The 20,135-nt window shown below is 38.4% G+C and overlaps 1 protein-coding gene across 1 annotated transcript in view; it reads right to left on the reverse strand.

Moving 5' to 3' along the window:
• The window catches only part of SLC2A13 (solute carrier family 2 member 13), a 378,855-nt gene that overhangs the window by 65,326 nt on the left and 293,394 nt on the right, over window positions 1–20,135 (reverse strand). The window contains exon 7 of the mRNA XM_021092534.1: window positions 5,260–5,385. Within this exon, the coding sequence (XP_020948193.1) occupies window positions 5,260–5,385 (126 nt within the window). The remainder of the gene's footprint in view (window positions 1–5,259; window positions 5,386–20,135) is intronic.

The raw sequence follows: 20,135 nt of genomic DNA on the forward strand, positions 1-20,135 counted from the left end.
TGTCCTCATGGATGCCAGTCAGGTTCATTTCCACTGAGCCACAACGGGAACTCCCACTATTTAACTCTTACATTCAGCTTGTTGGTGCTAATTTTTTTGTCTCCTTGATTGAGCACTTATCTAATTTTTTCCACTCCTAATTTCCAACCTTTTTATAATTATCTCCTATAAACAGCATACAATTGGGTTAAAAAATCCAGTGATCTAGTGTGAGGATCTCTTCCTTTAATAGGTATGTTTAATTATTTTTATTCTAGTGGACATTTACATATAACTAATTTCGCTATTTTTTTTTTGATGGTTTCTCTTAACCATGGTATTTTCCCTGTAATTTCCCCCTTCTCCTGCCTTTATTAATAGTTCAATTGATTCTTTTTTCCCCCTCTGTACTAGTATCTATTTTTAAGAGACTGCACTTAGATTTTTAACACCTATATTTATCAAGTTGCAAAACCAATTATAATCTCCATTTCTTTTGATTGTAAAGGCTTTTTTTTTAAAAAAGTTCCCATACCACGTCCTGTTATTTATCTAGAATTTAAGCCTTCCAGGTTTTTTTTGCAAAGTTAAGTATAACATTTGTTATATATTCATATATATAAACACACATACATAAACTATCCATATACACTGCAGAAATCCTAAGTGTGCAGCTTTCAGTATAATTGAAAAAAATGATACTATTTCCTTTATTCATTTTAAATGTATTATTTTAAAGTCTCATAACTTTTTTTGGAATGCCAGTTTCTTTAGATAATCATTCCTCTATCTATCACGCTTGGTGGTGGCTTTCTTTCCCTCGTTATTTGATGTAGTTTAAAAATTTTGAATGCCATCTCATAAATGCTTTCTATGGAAGTCTCATGTGTCCTGGATTCTGACAACTGCATGTTTATTTCTGAGTTGGCTCTATGAATGTCTCCAGTTTGGGATTCACTTTTTTTTTTTCTTTAACTATACATGTTTCTCAACTTATGGTTCCCCTTCACAAAAGAAGTGTGAAATTAGAACATATTTCCCCACGTTAAAGGCTCCTGGTTTTGCTTTCTCATGGTTACTATTGCTACTCAAGTCTCAAGTGGGCAGCAAAGAAGTTAGCAGCTTGTCTTGCCCTGCCCAGCCCAGCCCAGCCCAGCCCAACAGTTTCTGTCTCTATTTTAGAGCCTCTGTAGCCCATCATAGCTCCAGAGGCAAAGCCTGAAGGTTTGTCTTCTCAGCACCTACAACACTAGCTCCTCACCGGTTAGACTGGCTTCTGTTCTGATATTCCCATGGACTCTTGGATTTCCACATTGTTCTCACTGCTTCTCCTCTCACTGGTGGCACACCTTGGCATTCCTCTCAATTTCAGCTGTGAATTAAACCTGTATTTGCATGTGTGTGGGATGTATGTGGGAGGTACAGAGGATGACAGGCAAGAGGAGAAAGTTTTCCATAAGCTCAGTGTGCTGTATTTTCTAGAAATATGCTACATGATTTTCATATGGGTTTTCCTTTCTAAAATTTTTGATTGTAAACACATTACTTAAAATTTACCATCTTAATTAACCATTTTAAATTTTCATTTTAAATTGTAGAGTTGTTCACTACTACATTCAGTAGTGTTAAGTATATTCACCTTACTGTGCAAGCAATCTCCAAAACTCATTCCATTTTCCAAAACTGAGACTCCATACCTATTAAGCAACTTCCTATTCCCTTCTTCCCCCTTCCTGTGGCAAGCACCAGTCTTCTTTCTGTCTCTATAAACCTGATTATATGGTATTTGCTCATTTCAGTTATCATCATGTCTTCAAGTTTCATTTATGTTGTAGTATCAGAATTTCTTCCTTTAAATATGAATAATACATTATTATACGTATTACATTTTATTTATTCATATATCCATCAAATGACACTTAGAGCTGCTTCCATCTTTTGGCTATTGTGAATAATGTTGCTGTGAACATGCGTATTCAAATATCCCTTCAAGACTTTGCTTTCAATTCTTTTGTATATATTGAAATGGAATTGTTAGATAGTATATAATTCTATCTTAAAATTCCGTAAAACTGCTGAACTATTTTCCATAGTGGCTGCGCTATTTTGCCTTCCTATCAACCTACAGTTGCAATTTCTGCATACAGTTTCCAATTTCTCCACCTCCTCCACAACAACTGTTGTTTTGTTTTTGTTTTTCTGATAGTAGCCATCCTAATGGGTCTGAGGTAATAACTCATTGTAGTTTTGACTGCATTTATTATTAGATATGTTGAACAGTTTTCCATGTGCTTGTTGGCAATTTGTAGCTCTCTTTTGGAAAACTAAATTGTAAAAAAAAAAAAAAAAAAACCTCTCAACTGAAATATAACAACATAGACATAGAAAACTATGCTGACTGACTTAAAAGTTTTTTTCCATCAATGATACTCAATTATAGGACAAATGGTTTTCATCATGTGGGACATTTCAGAGTACATCAAAGTCAGCATGCTATCCCCATCATGAAGGGTATTATCATTCCAAATGGTGTCTTTTCAGGAAACAATTACAATAAGAGATCGGAATTTATGTGTATGAATTGCCTCAATGCTTGGCCCTAAAACATCTATAAACAGTAGGAGTTCCCACTGTCGCACAGCAGAAATGAATCTGATTAGGAACCATGAGGTTTCAGGTCTGATCCCTGGCCTTGCTCAGTGGGTTAAGGATCCGGTATTGTCGTGAGCTGTGGTGTAGGGTCGTAGATGCGCGGCTCGGATCCCGTGTTGCTATGGCTATGGCTGTGGTGTAGGCCAGCAGCTACAGCTCAGATTTGACCCCTAGCCTGGGAACCTCCATATGCTGCGGGTACAGCTCTAAAAAGCAAAAAAAAAAAAAAAAAAAAAAAGAAAAAAAAGTATATTCAGATTTGACGCTAAGGTAATGGTAGAGTTTTCATTTTATGCAAATGAAAATTTCATTTGCATAAAACCCATCAACCACTATCAACCAACCAACCAAGAAAAATACAGTGAATGCTATCTTACCTACAAATGGAAATTCTGTTGTGGGAATTTTTCATGTAAACACATCCTGTAGGTTTTGCTTCCTTTCTAAAACAGACTGAGGCGACCCAGCACAGTGGGCAAGCCTAGAGGAGTGCTGTTGCTCAGCAAAGAGAAGAGTGAGGAAACTTGTTTTTGTGGGTAAAAGGGTAGAGATTACTTTAAGAATATTCTGCAAACATAAAAGTTCTTTATATGCTTTGTTCCGTTCTTTGTATTTTTCCTACTTGGATGTCACCTGTCCCTTTTCTCTAGTAGTGTGTGTAGTCAAGGAATAATGGTATAAAAATATAAATAAAACCTAAGAACAAGTTGAAATAAAAGAAGTAATACATATTTCTATTAAAAAGTTGTATAATTTGTTATTTGCAAAAAGAACAAAACTCCTCCTTTGAGGCCTTAGAGCTCTAGATTTACTGAAGAAGAGAGAAACATCTAATTTTAGTGTCCCTTACTATCAGTAGACATTTCTCGAGTTTATAAAATAATTCTACAAAATACAGGAAACTACAAACACAAATTTCATAACATGTTCATAATTCTAGACTAGTTACTTTCAGGCTTTTTCCTGTTGAAAAAACATTGTAAGGATTAAAACTGTAAACTACTATAGCCAGAAATAGTTAATCAATTAACTTCCTAATAAAGTTTGGCTGATAAAAATTGTATACTGGGTGTTTTTAAAAGAAGCACTTTCTGAGTTCCCATCCTGGCTCAGTGGAAACGAATCTGACTAGAATCCATGAGGACACAGGTTCGATCCCTGGCCTCGCTCACTGGGTTAAGGATCTGGCGTTGCTGTGCGCTGTAGTGTAGGCTGCAGATTCTGGTGCTGTTGTGGCTGTGGTGTAGGCCAGCAGCTGCAGCTCTGATTGGACCCCTAGCCTGGGAATCTCCATGTGCCACAGGTGTGCCCCTAAAAAGACAAAAAAAAAAAAAAAAATAACAAAAGAAGTGCTTTCAAGTTTTCATTTTAAGTGATAATTGCATTTCTTTACACATATTTCTTTTCAATCAGTGTATTTAAAATGTGGTCTAGATTTTCACTCAACTACCATATAATTTACTTCTACTTTTTTGAAGTAATTTCCTAACAAAATGATTTTTTTCAAGTTAAAAAATTTCTTTTGCTTTTTAGGGCTGCACCTGCGGCATATGGAGGTTCCCAGGCTAGGGGTCTAATCAGAGTTACAGCTGCAGGCCTACGCCGCAGACACAGCAACACAGATCTGAGCAGCATCTGCGACCTATACCATAGCTCACAGCAATGCTGGATCTTGAACCCACTGAGCAAGACCAGGGATCAAAGCCACAACCTCATAGTTCCTAGTCAGATTCGTTTCTGCTGCGCCACGCCAGGAACTCCCTAACAAAATGATTAATGACAATAGCATAATGATTAATAATGTTACATTATACTTCATGGCTTCTAGGAGACACAAGCACTTTATTATAGATGCCATTGCCTTCATCAGTATTAGGAGGCAGACAGAATGAGAGGATACTTACTATTCTTTCTATGAGACTTTAAAACACAAAACAGGTTAAAACCATTCAAATAAAACATATATATTTTTGTATCCATGATTATGACTATTAGTTCAAAAATAGGGGCTTATTTGTTCTATACAAATATTTCATTTCTGTTCCTACTACAAACCAATGTGATTTGTCAAAAGGAAAAAGGTATAAAGTTTCTCCAAGTGGCTACATGCCTGTGATTACCAACTTTATCCTTATTTTGTTTAATTTCTCTGACTTCTAGGAAAGTACTATAAGAATGAAAGAATTTAAAGTAATTGTAATTCATTTTGACTTGATAGTTTTCTGTCTTTCACTTAGGTTTGGGAGTCTGGAAATTATTGGTATAATTAAAAAATACTCAACAGGAGAAACTGCCTTGGCAATACTGAGGAACACCTGAAGCAAGATCCAAACTTGTTTGGCTTATTAGGGTGGAGGTGGGTCTGGAATTTGGGTTTCCTGAAGTCTAGGCTTCTGTTCATACTCTAAGGTTGTGAAACATATAGTTTTGATGCTGTGTACCCACTCTCCTCAGAGTATGCTGCCAAGTAACGTCCGTTATAAAGACGTTTCAAAGATTCTTTCAAAGAAGACCAGTTTAAAAGAAGTACAGTCATTGACTATAAGCGCAGTCATTCTGTAAGTTCAAAAGTAAGTCTCACTCTGAAATTTTAGTGTATATATTTTTGGTATGTAATGAATGACATACCTGCCCCAGGCTGCCTCATTTGTAGATGCTTTATTAACTGGAACACAGGAGGAGTCAATGATGGCTGATTTATTCATCTTATAGCAGAAACCGCAGTCTGGATCCAACATACATTCATCACAGTAACTATAAAATGACAAAGACAGTACAATGTAAAAGGTCATTTAGCAGAGACAATTGGTGCTCAGCACCCAGTGTCCTATGTGCTACCTCCCTTTTTTTTTTTTTTCTTTTTTATCTTTTTAGGGCTGCACCTGCAGCATATGGACGTTCTAGGCTAGAGATCAAATAAGAGCTGCAGCTGCTGACCTCCACCACAGCACAGAAACAGGGGAATGGAGCAGCATCGGCAACCTACACCACAGATGACGGCAATGTCAGATCCCTACCCCACTGAGAGAGGCTAGGGATCGAACCTGCATCCTCATGGACACTCGTCAGGTTTGCAACCTGCTGATCCACAGTGGGAACTCCCTCCCTTGCATTTTCCACTCTTCCTTGCAATAAGCTTGGGGCCATGGGACTAATTTTGGCCATGTGCTGAGGCAGGTGCGAGTTGGCTGGTCTCTTCCATCTCTCCCTCTTCAGGCTGCAGCCACTTCAGAAAGCACCCTGAGATAGAGGAGGATTGGGCTGCAACACTAGAAGAATCCCAGTCTATCTGCGGTAAAAATACTTTTGCTTTTCTAAGCCACTGAGATTGTTACAAGAGCATGGACTGGGCTGTTTGGACCCAGCTGCCTGGTTCCAAACTATTCCAAAGCATTTATTTCTCTTAAATGTCTCTACCATGTACCATATATTTAAAAAAATGGATTTCCCCCCAATATAGATCACAAAGTAGAAAATTCAGAGAATGAAAAATATTATATCTAAACAAAAAAGTTAAAAAATAAAAATACCACCACTCAAATAATGATCACTACTAACGTCTTGATGGACATTTGTACTTTTAATGAATATAACTGAAAATCAACTATATGTTTTATGCCTAATTAAAAGAAGTTGTGATCTTTCAAAACTGTATTACAATTTAAAAAAAAATAAAGAAGAAATAAAGGAGATTGGTATAGGAAAAAACACTAACTTTCTCTAAGTTAATGACATGCACTAGTTAGATTACAATGCCATAACCAGATAATCACTGCTCATCTAACAGTAGTATCCTAACTGCAGGAAAATTTTAAAGAGGCAAACTCCTTTGGAAGGCTAGGTTTCCCAACAGAAGTCTAGAGTATGCTTGCAGAGGACTTTTCTCGGTGTCATCCTATTTGCTGGACAAACCCGGAGCCCTTCATACACAGCAGGCACATACAAGGAACGGAGACCCTAAATGTCTAAGTCAAAGTCCCTGCTCCTGGGTAGACAAAAGGCAAGGTTGCAAAATAGGTATACCAGTAAGTAATGGTAATATGACAGAAAACAGCTGAGAACTACTCTAAGGACAGAGGCCTATATATTTGCCTGTGAGAGTGGGGGATAATTTCAGAGATGGTATTTGACCTGGATCATAAGAGAAAATCACCAGGCAAAGAGGCAGAGAGAAGGGCATTTTGGAGAACTGCTTATTATGTAATTAAATATCAGTCAGTACAGACTTATTAAATGTCTACTGTTTACAAGTAATTACACAGTGGGGTGTGGGAGAGAAGCAGGGTAAGAACTACTGCAAGTTACCCAAAAAAGACAGGAATATTCAAAATCAAAATACTTCCTTAATTCATTTAGCTAAATGGGAAAAGACTGGCATTGTTTAAAAATTAGATCATTGCCATTTCAGTCTCTGTCTGCAAACCTTTTCTCTGCAAATAGACTATTTATTTATTTATTGTCTTTTTGCCTTTTCTTGGGCCGCTCCCACAGCATATGGAGGTTCCCAGGCTAGGGGTCGAATTGGAGCTGTAGCCACTGACCTACGCCAGAGCCACAACAACGCAGGATCTGAGCCACGTCTGCGACCTACACCACAGCTCAAGGCAACGCCAGATCCTTAACCCACTGAGCAAGGCAGGGACCGAACCCGCAACCTCATTGTTCCCAGTTGGATTCGTTACCCACTGCGCCACCATGGGAACTCCCAAACAGACTATTTTTAAATGAGACTTCAGCCCTATACTAAAAGCAAAAAAGAAGTCTTTCAAAGCCTATTGAAAGATCAGTATACTTTAGAAACGTGATACAGCGTTGTGAATCTAAAATTGTGCACATCTGTGACAAGCAAAATAATAGAAAGCATGAGAAGTACTCTGAGCCTCTGTCCTTGTGAACTACAGTAGAATAATCTGGAAAGAAAGATTATTCCTACTAGTATTTTGTTTGTTTATTCTGTCTACATGAGATTGTTTCAATGGCTTTTAATGAATGATACTTGGGGAATGTCAACTCACCCATGTGTAGAGAAATGACTGTACTTAATTTCTCTAAGAATCACTATTTCCTATAAAAGGTCAAAAAACATAATGATAAAGGCTAATATTTACTGAGAAGCTACTGTCCATGCACGTCGGATATACGAGATGCTATCTGTAACGCTGTCTCCTCCATCACTCCTTCAAGCATCCAGCTCTGACCACAACCTCCCATTCTTCCAGCTTTCTTACTAAATAATCCCTGCTCTGCCACAATCATTCATTCAAAAAATCCAAGTATTTTACATTTACTACTTGCCAGGCACTATTCCAGGGGCTGGGACACATTAGTAAGCAAAAGAGGTTTCCTGCCCTCATGAAGCCAATTTTGCATATTAGACCTCCTGGTGACCTCCAGTTAATTGACTCTTTGCTTCCTTTACATTATCTTTTTCCTTTCTTTGGTTTTGTCCTTATCTAGCTTTTTGACCATGAGCCACCAATTTCAATATCCTAAATTTCCCTGCCTATTTATCTTCTCATCTCACCAATTTAGCAAAAACCCTAGCGACATATGAATGCAAAAATCTGTCTTTTCTGTGCCTTCACCCACAAATGCAAATACAGCTGAAGGAATTACACAACAGGACACATCAGCAGTTCTTCTAGAACACACTACTATCAGCCTCAAAAGGATCCCCCAAAGCCTGAAATTCTCAATAGTTTTCTCTAGTCATTCCATAGAAGGACTATTTCAACCATCCTACAAAAAAACAATTGCTCAAATCTCTAATGCTCCATTTCCCTTCACTCTCCACAAATGACGTCAACTCCAGCTTTATAGAGAAAACAGACGAAAGTGATAAAGAAGGAGAGTTATAATTTTACAGTAAACACACAACCATTCTACTTTCCTATGCTCCAGCTCCAAAGAGAAGCTGTTCTTCTCATCTAAGATCAACTTCTCTACCTGGGCTTTCATCCCATTCCATCTCCTTAGGCAACATCTCAGACCTGATTATTGCTTTTTTCTCGTAAGACAGAAAATTCGATTTTGGATTTTGATATCTTTTTTTTTTTTTTTTTTGGTCTTTTTAGGGCCGCACTTGCAGCATATGGAGGTTCCCAGGCTAGGGTCTAATCAGAGCTGTAGCCGATGGCCTACACCAGAGCCACAGCAACACTAGATCCAAGCCATGTCTGTGACTTCACGATGCCGGAACCTTAACCCACTGAGCAAGGCCAGGGATTAAACCGCAACCTCATGGTTCCTAGTCGGATTCGTTAACCGCTGCGCCATGACAGGAACTCCCTGGATTTTGATATCTTTATCCTTTTAAAGAAGGCACGTATAAGCTATAAATTTTTCCCTAAGCACTGCTTTAGTTGCATGCTGTATTTGGTATGTCTCAAAATACTTTCTAATTTCTCTTGTGACTTCTTTGACCCACTGGCAATTGGGGAGTACATTGTTTAATTTCCATACATTTATGAATTTTCCAAATTTCTTCTGTTAGTGATTTGTGATTTCTAATTTCACTCCACTGTAATCAGAGAACATACTTTGTATGACTTCAATCCTTCTTAAAATTTATTGAGGTTTGCATACTTATGGCCTAGCATGTGTTCTATACTGGAGAATGTTCCTTGTGCACCTATGAAGAATGTGTATTGTTATTGTTCACTGGAGTGTTCTCTAGAAGCTTGTCAGATCTAAATTGTTTACAGTCAATATACTAATCTTAGAGCATCTTGGCACCTTGATTTCTAACAGCCTTCATCTTCACTTAACTTTCTAGATATTTTGGAAATTACCATCATCTGGAACAGGGATCAGCAAACTACAGTCTTTGAGACAAATCCAGACCACCACTTGCTTTTAAAAAATAAAGTTTTACTGAAACATAGCCATGCCATTTTTTGTTTGTTTGTTTGTTTTTTTACTTATTATCTATGACTGCCTTCAACTTTAAGGGCAGAGCTGAGAAGTCTAACAGAGTCTGTTTGACCCGCAAAGCCACAGACGCTTCCTATCTTACCCTTTACAGGTGGTTTACTGATCCCTGATCTAAAACACAGATTTCCCATGTCTTTTCTTCAAAATTTCTTACTTCTGTACTACTGGAACTGCTCTTCTATCTCAGAAGCCTTCCATGCTCTCTTCTTCCTGATGCGTCACCTATTTCATGGCTTTGTGACTCTCAATGATTTCTATACTTCTATATGGTCAACCTATACATTTTATTTTGTTCTTTCCAACCATCTTTGTTTTTAATTTCTATTTCTAGGCTGTTCTGCGCTGGGGGAGAACTATCATAGCCAGGCATATTGATAAAGCTACACGTATTCACAGTATCTGACCACAGCTGGAGCCTCAGCCTGTTCCTAATCAGCGATTTTCTGCACCCCCACAACTGATATCCCAAAGGCCCACAACTCTCCTCCAACCCCAAATGTTATTGCCCTCACTAATCGTTTAGAAGATGGCCTTGTCTTGTTTCCCAGGGAAAACTGAAGGGATTAGGCATGACCTTTTTCAACTTTAAACTCAGACATGAACAAAGATAGAGCCACATCTATCCTCATGTCTTTTCCTCTATGCTCTGAAAGAGAGAGGCTCAGAGGTCATCCCTCTACCTAAGCTCTTAGTCTCCCTCCCTCTGGTCTTCACTTGGAACAACACTGTGACCCACCGGTTATTCTCTTCTCTTTATACTTTCAAACCTCTACCAGAACATACACCCATAGTTTATGTGCAGGCTCAGGCTTTTCTCATATTAAACAAGCATGAAAAACTGTATTTTGGACTACTTCTAACTGCCTCTTCATACCAGTTCAGAGTCAATCAGTGAAAAGAGGCTAAGTATTAAAAAGCATTCAAGTTCCTTGCCATCTCAAGGAGGGGACCACTGGGAATTGATGTGGCCAGCCCTGAGCTGGCTTCAGAGCCTCTCAGGCTTCTGGAGGCAAAGGAAGGTTTCCTACCACGCCCTATCTTTGACCTGGAATATATATTCTTTTCATCCTATGGACTATATTACGGCAAAATTTTCCCAAATGAAACATTTCTAACTTCAACTTAACATTTAGAAGATAACACAAAACTTTAAATACCCTGAGGAATCTGCTAATTGACCTTTTGCTGTGAGCATACAACATAACTGTGGCTTTAACAAATGGTGTTAAAAGAGGAACAACTAGAAGCGGCTATTTTTTATTCATGATTTGCTCTTTAAGGGTTTCTTGACATGACCTGATAAATTTACATGAGATTTTCTAAATATAATAGCTGAGAATTTAAATATACTGTTACCAATCAATGCTCATAAGAATATTCTAAGCACAGATGAAAATACTTTTTTTTTTTTTTTGTGAAAAGCAGACTGTACATTAGGCCCTATTTGTCCCCTTTCACAGTATGACCTGCAGTGAGTTCTAAATTCTGGACTTCAAGTTTTCCTCCCCAAGAGCATCTCTAAGAACCCATCCAGCTGCAAGATTCTACATGAAAGAGAAAGAGAGAATAGGTATACTCTCGCTCTAAATTCACCAAATTTTAACAGTGTAAAACATATTAGGATGCTGTCACATCTCACAAATATTTAGTCTTAAATACATATTTCAAAGTATGCCATACTCTAAGAAATGCTAAAGTTACAAAATAAAGAAGAAATTTATAAAAAAGGACTATCCTTTGTACAAGAAATTATTGAATGAATTATATAACACAGGGATTCCTCTCTTTTAATACAACATATTTTAAATTTTAAAAGCTGATTTTTAAAAAAGTTTTATTTTATGGCTGCACTCATGGCATATAGAAGTTCCTAAGCCAGGGACTAAATCCAAGCCATGGCTGCCACCTATGCTGCAGCTCTGGCAAGGCTGGATCCTTTAACCCACTGCGCCAGGTCAGGGATCAAACCTACACCTGAAGTTGGAGCCACTGCATTTGGATTCTTAACCCAGTGCGCCACAGCAGGAACTCCCCTATTTTAAAGTTCAGACACATCGATATGTGGTACAGTTGATGGTAACCGCCCTCTTCTTCGTTCTGTGCCTGCATCTACTGTAGAACTTACAATGCTCTTTACTGGCTGGTTTGATCTTTACTGATGGGTTTGCAGAGACTCAAGGGAAAAGGTCATGCTTACCAACTCTGCAAACGCGGCACCCCGTTGCAGGCTAGATACCCAGCACGTGTTTACTGAATGAACCAAAGCACGACAGCTCTATAAATCAAGGCATAATTGTAGGTTCATTACTCTGTTTCTGCCCATTAATGGAAAATAATTTGATGGGGTGGATAGGTTGGAGTGAATATCTGAGTCATTTTTTAGAAGGAATTTAAAAGGTAAAACTAATTGTCAGATGGTATTTTAAGCTGAGTCTGGTTTTTAAATGACCAGAGGCTAAAGCTGCCATTTGTAAACATTTAATCCACAACCCAAATGGAACTGGTTAGTAATTTTGATAATGCACTTTCAGAAACACCAGCTGCAAGGGCTAATTTCCTTGAAGCCCCAAAAAAAGAGCCACACAAAGAGAGGGTCCTCTTTTACATCACAGCCTACGAAATTTCACAATAAAGGGACATTATGATATTTAGAGAGAATTTGTGGTAAATAAATCTGCTCAGAATGTGTGCTATTGTTCTTAATTATGGATACTTTCAATTGGGGAGCTTATACAATAGCCAATGATCTACTAGAGGAAGAAACTGCTGGGGAAATTAGCAGAGCAATTCTAGAACTAGGAGACTGGAATATATATAATCCAGACAATAACTAGAATCAGAACCAAACAGTTCTTTTCTTGCTAGTTTCAAGGATGGAAGATTTAACTTTCTATTCCCCGACCTTGCTTTTCAGAAAGGCAGAAAAATAAGTATTCACATATTTTGAAAAAAAAAAAAAAAACTGGTTCTAAAACTTTAAAATGTTTCCAATTAAAGCAAAAAAGAGCAGAATAAAAGGCAGCTTGATGTCTAAGGGAGAGAAAAGATGGCCTATTTTCATGTAATCAATCGCTTACATGTTTCACATGGCATTTAGGGTCTTAACCAAATGTGCCTTCTTCTCTCTCTCCTGAGAAAATCTTTTAAAAATTGATTTGGGTTAATTTAGAACATTTTAAGTTGCTGCTCTGTGAAGTCAAGTGTGAACTTGGCCCTCCAGAAAGCAGTCCATTTGTTTTTAAGTACGTCTCATTAAATCCAATGAGATAGAGCATTCAGAACAGTGGTCTTGAAACTCCTGACTTGGTAAGGCCTACATTTCAAAAAATCAGTCGTGGCAAATGGTGGTGTTGTTGCCACAGGCCCACTTTTCATTCTGTGTGGGTAACTGTTTACTCACTCACTCCTCATGCATGAATTTAACACTCTACTTTGTGCAATAACGTCATTCAGTTTCCCAGACAGCTATTCTAGTCTTTTCCTACTCTTTCTATGCCCTCCCCTCTCCTAACTGCCCCTACTGCCTCCAAGCAGGAGACTTGGAATCCAAATTACTCTTACTGGTGGGACAACTTGCCTTGGTGTAGCTCCCTGCAGGACCAGATTTCCACATGAGTTCTGCAAAGAGAACTGCAGGACACCTGCCTTCTTTCTTAGTCAGAGTGTAGACGTCACGGGACTTCCTCTCCCCATTTGTGTAAGTAGAGAACTCATGAGAGTTTTTTTTAAAAATAAGAAATTCGGGGGGGGGCTTAAGTAAATGGTTAGAAATTAATTTTAAAAGCTAGGCATTGTTGGCACTGACTTCATGAAACAAGTCATGACTCCCCACTCCATGAAAGCTGCTCTAACAGAGACTGCTGGTGATCTTCTCAATGTTAACTCTGGGTACTTTTCTTTTTTTTCTTTCTTTTTTTTTTTTTTTTGTCTTTTTGCCATTTCTACGGCTGTTCCCGTGGCACATGGAGGTGCCCAGGCTAGGCGTCAAATCGTAGCTGTAGCCACCGGCCTACGCCAGAGCCATAGCAACACGGGATCCGAGCCACGTCTGCGACCTACACCACAGCTCATGGCAACGTCAGATCCTTAACCCACTGAGCAAGGCCAGGGATCGAACCCGCAACCTCATGGTTCCTATTCGGATTCTTTAACCACTGCGCCACAACGGGAACTCCGACTCCGGGTACTTTTCTTTCCTATACCCAATTTCTTATTCCATGACAAAATTTCCTATACTCAATTTCTCATTCTATGACAAAATCTCCGAAACATTTCCCCTCTTCCCTAAAATTTTCTCATCCCTTGACACTACTCCCTGTTGCCTCTACCTCTCAGACTGCTGCATCTTTTGTCCATCTCTTAGTTCTTTCTCCTTGGTGCTGTTCTCGGCAATCTTCTTTCATTACTCTGCACACTTCCGCTGGGAAACATCAACTGTACATGACAATTACTGTCACTGATACATGGAGACTCCATGACTTGTTTCTCTTCCTTAAGTGCCATACCCACATTTCCAATTGTCCAATTTCTTAGATATTTCACAAGTACCTCAAACACCACAAACCTAAAGCTCAATCTTTGGTTTTCCTCTCGACACTTTCCTACCGTTCTTCTGTGTCTCCTAATCTCATAACCTGAGCATGAGCTGAGACCACTCATATGGACAGAGCTACAGCGCTATCAAGTCTGTCTCCAAAGCACCTGTAGTTGCTCTGCTCTCCATTCTTAACATTGTCTCACCTTGAACTTGCCACCTCTCACCTGAATTCTTCCAATAATCTCCTAAGGAGTCTTCCTGCTTCTAGATTCCTTCCACAGCATCTTCTACATTGTCCTAAGTCCAGCCCGATCAGACCTCTCTCCTGATTAAATCCTGCAATAGTTTTCCATTGCCTATGGGACAAAGACCAATCCCCTTACTATGGTATGATCCAGTCCCTTTTTGTCAGTCTTGTTTGCTATTTCTCCAGACGCATAAGTTCCAGTCAGTCCATACAAACTGTAGGATTCAGAATATGACCTTTTCATACTTTTTTTTTCCTCATAATGCTTTCCTGTCTGGACTATTACCTTCTGCCTTTACTTTCCTACACATTTGTTTTAAGGCTCATATTTGGCATCACCTCCTCTGTGAAACCCAGACCCCAGGAAAATTAAATGCATCACTGTGCTGTCAGAGAATCACAAATGTCTACTATTATCATTGTTCATCCCATTATTTCTCTAGGATTTGTGATGTGTTTGCCTCCCCCTAACTGCACTGTGACAGTCTATGAAGGCTGAGATTTTTGCCTTGCACATCTTTTATTCCTAGTGACTTCTACGTTGATGCTAGATTGTGCTCTGTGCTCAATAAATAACTGTTGAATAAAGAGATGAATAAATGTTGCTTAAATTGACACTAGAAAAAACTTCACAGATTTTAGCATAGATTTGGGCATTCTCTCTGCAATTCCATTAGAGAAGTTATATCTCATTCCCCATATCTTGGTCCATGAGACCACAGGATTATGGCTTGAAATGAAGCTGTGACTTGTTCTTTACAATTAATGGCTCTCAGATCAAAGCCACACATAACCTTCTGGAACACAGTCATATTTCTCATCTCTTCCCCTTAGAAATTAAGGCTGAGAATGCAAAGGATTCCTGAGTTAGAGGCAAAGAAGTAACTCATAGCAGTGAAGCTTACAGATTAAAAGCAGGCATAGGCTCTTGCTCTTTGGCACTATTAAATAGAGATAATTTAGCTTATTTGTCAGAGTGAATTTCTTTTCTAAAAATATTTACTGGTACTTTGGTTTCTAATTTCTAGTAACTGACCATCTCATCTTCTTTTTGTTGTTGTTGTTTTCTTTTTTTTTACAGCTGCACCTGTGGCATATGGACGTTCCCAGGCTAGGGGTTGAATTAGAATTGTAGCTGCTGGCCTACACTACAGCCACAGCAATGTTGGACCTAAGCTGCATCTGTGACCTACACCAGAGCTTTCAGCAACGCTGGATCCTTAACCCACTGAGTGAAGCCAGAGATCAAAGCTGTATCTTCATGGAGATTATATGTTGGGTTCTTAACCTGCTGAGCCACGATGGGAACTCCTAAACGTCTTTTATGAATTCTTGGATTGGTTCTCTCATTTTATCTCAGTAAAGTGCACCAATAAACTCTCTAAAGGGAGGGAGGAAGAAGGAGGAGCTCTATCTGCCAAGCCTGTCACCTTCAATAGGTTTTTCACTAGTGTTTTCCTATTACGCAACATGAACATTTGGTCAACATACTTAAAAGCAAGAACCTCAATTCCAGCTTTGTGAACATAAGATGACATGCATATGCACATGTTTATATATGTACATGTGTAAATAATATATATACATATACGCATTTAGATACAAAATTTTCAGTCTGTAAGCTGAGAGTAAAATTATATGTACAGTACTATTTGGTAATCCACACACAGGCACCCAAATACAATCTAATTAGTGTGCAACATGCCACCTTCAAAGGAAAAAAAAAAAAGTAATTAATCTTCTCAGGTAACAGTATACATTATTCATTTTTCAAGGGACAGAAAAACATCAGAAGAAACATAACAGATTGGAATTCTTAGGTTTGCCCACAGACCAGATCGATTACCATTTGTAGATCTGCAGAGATTGCGAAGGATGAGTTTTATCATAAGCCTTATTGTGGCACTATCACAGAGCTTACTGCACACAAAGCATTGACCTAAGTAAGCACAGGTTCTTCATTTAATCCTTATGTTTGCTTATGAGAGAGGCTTTATTTTATTCTTTTCCAGATGAGAAACCTGAGGTTTAGAAAGATTAAACTATCTAAGCAAGGTCACACAGCTAAAATATGGCAGAGCTGGGATTCAGACCTGAGTATATTGACTCTAAATGCCCAGATTTTTATAAGTTTATTTAAAGGAAAATAGGCTAAAAAATTTAAAGGAAATCTACTAAAGTTAAATTTGGAAAGAAGAATAACTATGACTTCCACAGCAGTGTAAAATTTATAAAGCACTATACACCGTGTCATCTGGTCTTTCCAACAACGTGGTGAGGTATGCATTAGAATTCCTATTTTACAGACAAGGAAACCAAAGCTCAGAAAAGCGGCAAGACTTTTGTCTCTAATGAAAGTTATCTGATTCCAAACGCTATTTTTACTTAGCTTAATTTCTTAAATTTAAAGTTAGGCTTATGGGAAAATTGATTAGCATACTTAAGATACTGATATTTGGATAGATAAAATAAATATTTATTGAGCCCAGATGATGTGGGATTTTCTGTTGTTTTGTGTAGATAGCATGTGAAGCAGGGGTTACAAGCCTACTAAAATGAAGGCAGAGAGGTCAATATATTGGGAAAAGTGGTGACCACTATGGCACACATTCCGATCTTTAACCACCTGTACCAATACAGACACAGTCTTGAATGTCATCATTTTTTCCAAAACAGTGGTAGAAATGGTCAATTGAAGAATCTCGTCATTTTTAATGGACACTGCCAAGAAAGCAGAGGTTTTCAAGACAACAATGCTGTCTATAGGAGTGATCCAATCAGCAGAATGAAAATTCTTTATGCCTTTTTGCAGAGAATAGAGAATCTTGGCCAAGAAGAAACAGCAAATAAATTGTGGAAGATATAAATATGTTCACCAGGGTCTAGTAGCCCTCCACTTCAGAGTATATAGAGGGTTACAATTCCCTACCCTCTGGAAGCTAGGAGCAGCCCAGTGAGTAGCTGTGGCCACACAATGTGAGTGGAAGTAATAATGGTAGGTCACCCTTCATCTCTGTGATGAATCTTGAAACCGTGAGGTAAGAAGTGGCTGAATAAAATGTTGGAGCTTACATGAGTCTGGTTCCAGAGACATGAGCAGAGCCTTTGTTGCTTTAAACCATTAAGATTTTGGTGGTTTTGTTTTATTGTCATATGTCTATCCTGGGCTGACTGCTATACCATAAATTTATTTACGTATCATTCTGGTTATCAGCTATAGTAATATGATTATTGACACATGTCTTTAAAAGTTATTAGCACACTATTTTTTATTGAAGAATTACAAATTGATCACTACTTTTTATTATTTTTTCCTTTTACAGCCATACCTGCAGCATATGGAAGCTCCCAGGCTAGGGGTCAAATCTGAGCTGCAGCTGAGGCTGATGCCACAGCCACAGCAATATGGGATCCGAGCCATGTCTGCGACCTATACCACAGCTTGTAGCAATGTCAGATCCTTAACCCACCAAGTGAGGCCATGGATCAAACCCACATCCTTAGAGACAATGTAGGGTCCTTAACCTGCTGAGGCATAACAGGCACTCCACTGATCACTATTTTGTTGATACATACTTTATATGTAGATCACAAAGTTTTACTAAAATAATAATAAATAAAAATAATGTAAGAACAGTTTTGTTTGGGGCTCATCATTACCATTTGAAGACTCTTTTACATAAGTATTTTTTTCTTAAAAAAAGTTTTTATTTATATTTATTTGGCTATGGCTGCAGTGTGTGGAAGTTCCTGGGCCAAGGATCAAACCCAAGCCATAGCTGTCACAATGCTGAATCCTTAACCAATAGGCCACGAGGGAACTATAGCCTTTTAAAACATATTTGTGGTTGTATTTGTATTTAACACTGATGTGCCAAGGGTGTGGCTCTATAAAGACCCTCCCCATGAACTTGTGAAGAATACTTACATGGGCACAGCAAAAAAGACAGGTGCCTAGAGGACTAGGTCAAGCATAATGCTCCCAACTCCTTATCTTTGAATTTATCTTAACGTAAGCAAGAAAAAAATGCCCTTCTTGTTTAAGCCAGTTATTCTGGGTTCTCCTGCTAGCTACAATTCCCAACTGACAGAAGAATATTTATTCAAATGCTTAAAACATACTTTTGCTCATTTATAAATATATTCTGAAATATCCAGCTTCTTCTCAAGGCTCAACATTTCTCTGAAGATATGAGACTTGAGTTAGGGTTTAAAATGTAATTAAAAGCCATTCCAGATTTCCTGCTGTGGCTCAGTGGGTTAAGAACCAGACTAGTATCCATGAGGATGTGGGTTTGATCCCTGGCCTCACTCAGTGGATTAAGGAACCCGAGTCACCACAAGCTGCAGCTTAAGTTACAGATGTGGGTCGGACTTGGCATTGTTGTGGCTGTGGTATAGGCCAGAAGGTGCAGCTCCAATTTGACCCTGAGCCCAGGAACTTGTATATGGTGCAGATGCTGCCAAATAAATAAATAAATAAATAAATAAATAAATAAATAAATAAATGCCATTCCAAGATACTGCCAGCTCCTGATAAGGAGCTATATTTTGTGTTTGTTTCTTAACAGCTGGTACGACACTTGGTAAATGGTCGGTAATGTAGGACAAATGAAAGAATAATAAGTGGGGGAAAAGATCCCTGTCTCTGAGGAGTTATGATGGCAAATTCATAATCTGGGGTCTTCCAAGTGAGCTGTCAATGCCGACTGTGAATGAAGCATTCACCACGCACACTCGCTGGCGCCTTCAAGTTACTAGGACACCATGAAAGGTGACCTAAAAGTCTCAGAGAGTTCATGTTTCACCCCATTAATCACACTCATCCCCAAATGGCTGAGCCCCCACTGCTGGCCTCTGCTTTGTAAGACAAGCTCGGGCTTGTCAAGGTTATTCTGCATTGTGACCCTGCTCTTTGAGGTGCTCAGGACTGCCTCTCTCCTACCTCGGCCCCTCTCTGACTGAGGTGGTAAACTGTTCCTTTGTGATGACGCTTCCTTATAGGGTAATGGAGCAATTAAGCTTCTTTTTTTAGTGCTACAATTTCTGTTGCTCCAATTTCTCTCTGACAGAATAATTACCAAGTGTGTCTCTATCAGAGTCTCAAAAATTCATGTTTATTTGAATTTCATTTATGTGTAAATTTTTTAGCTTTTTCCGGTGTATGTTCAATTTGTTACTTTTATCTTTTCATACTTTAATCTTCAAAGATCTTGTACATTCTAAGTTACTTGCAGAATTATATGGCTATTCTCTTTTTTTTTTCCTGGTTAGATTTCAATACTCTCTCTTTTTCATTAATATTCTCTCAAAGGGGTATTTTTCTTCTATTTTTTTAATAATATATATAATTTTATTTTAATCCTGCAGTTTAAAATCTTTAGATTCTTGTGTCTTTCCACGTTTTCCCTGCTAGCTCAATTCAGATTGAGTTTATCAGGACAAAAATAAACAAATGCTGAAAACCAAGTCCAAGAATCCAATGAAATGGAAATAAAGCATTATCAGTGTATCACCAGGCTTGAAGCCATTCACAGGGTCCTTCAAGTAACTTGTTTGAAAACCTTCGATTAACTGAGGTAGACATAAGAGGGACAGAAACATGTCTTACTGCATTTTAAATCATTTTGTGCAATTATTGCTGTTATGGAGGAAAAATACAGGTCAACACCATAGTCAGGTACACATCAGTCTCAGCACTGTTTGAGTCAATAAACAAATACATTATATAAGCTATGACTCTAGTTGCTAGGTTTATAAGGAAGAAAGCAGAGAGGAAAAAAAACA

Source organism: Sus scrofa, chromosome 5 (assembly GCF_000003025.6).
Source record: "Sus scrofa isolate TJ Tabasco breed Duroc chromosome 5, Sscrofa11.1, whole genome shotgun sequence".
Classification (NCBI taxonomy): Eukaryota; Metazoa; Chordata; class Mammalia; order Artiodactyla; family Suidae; genus Sus; species Sus scrofa.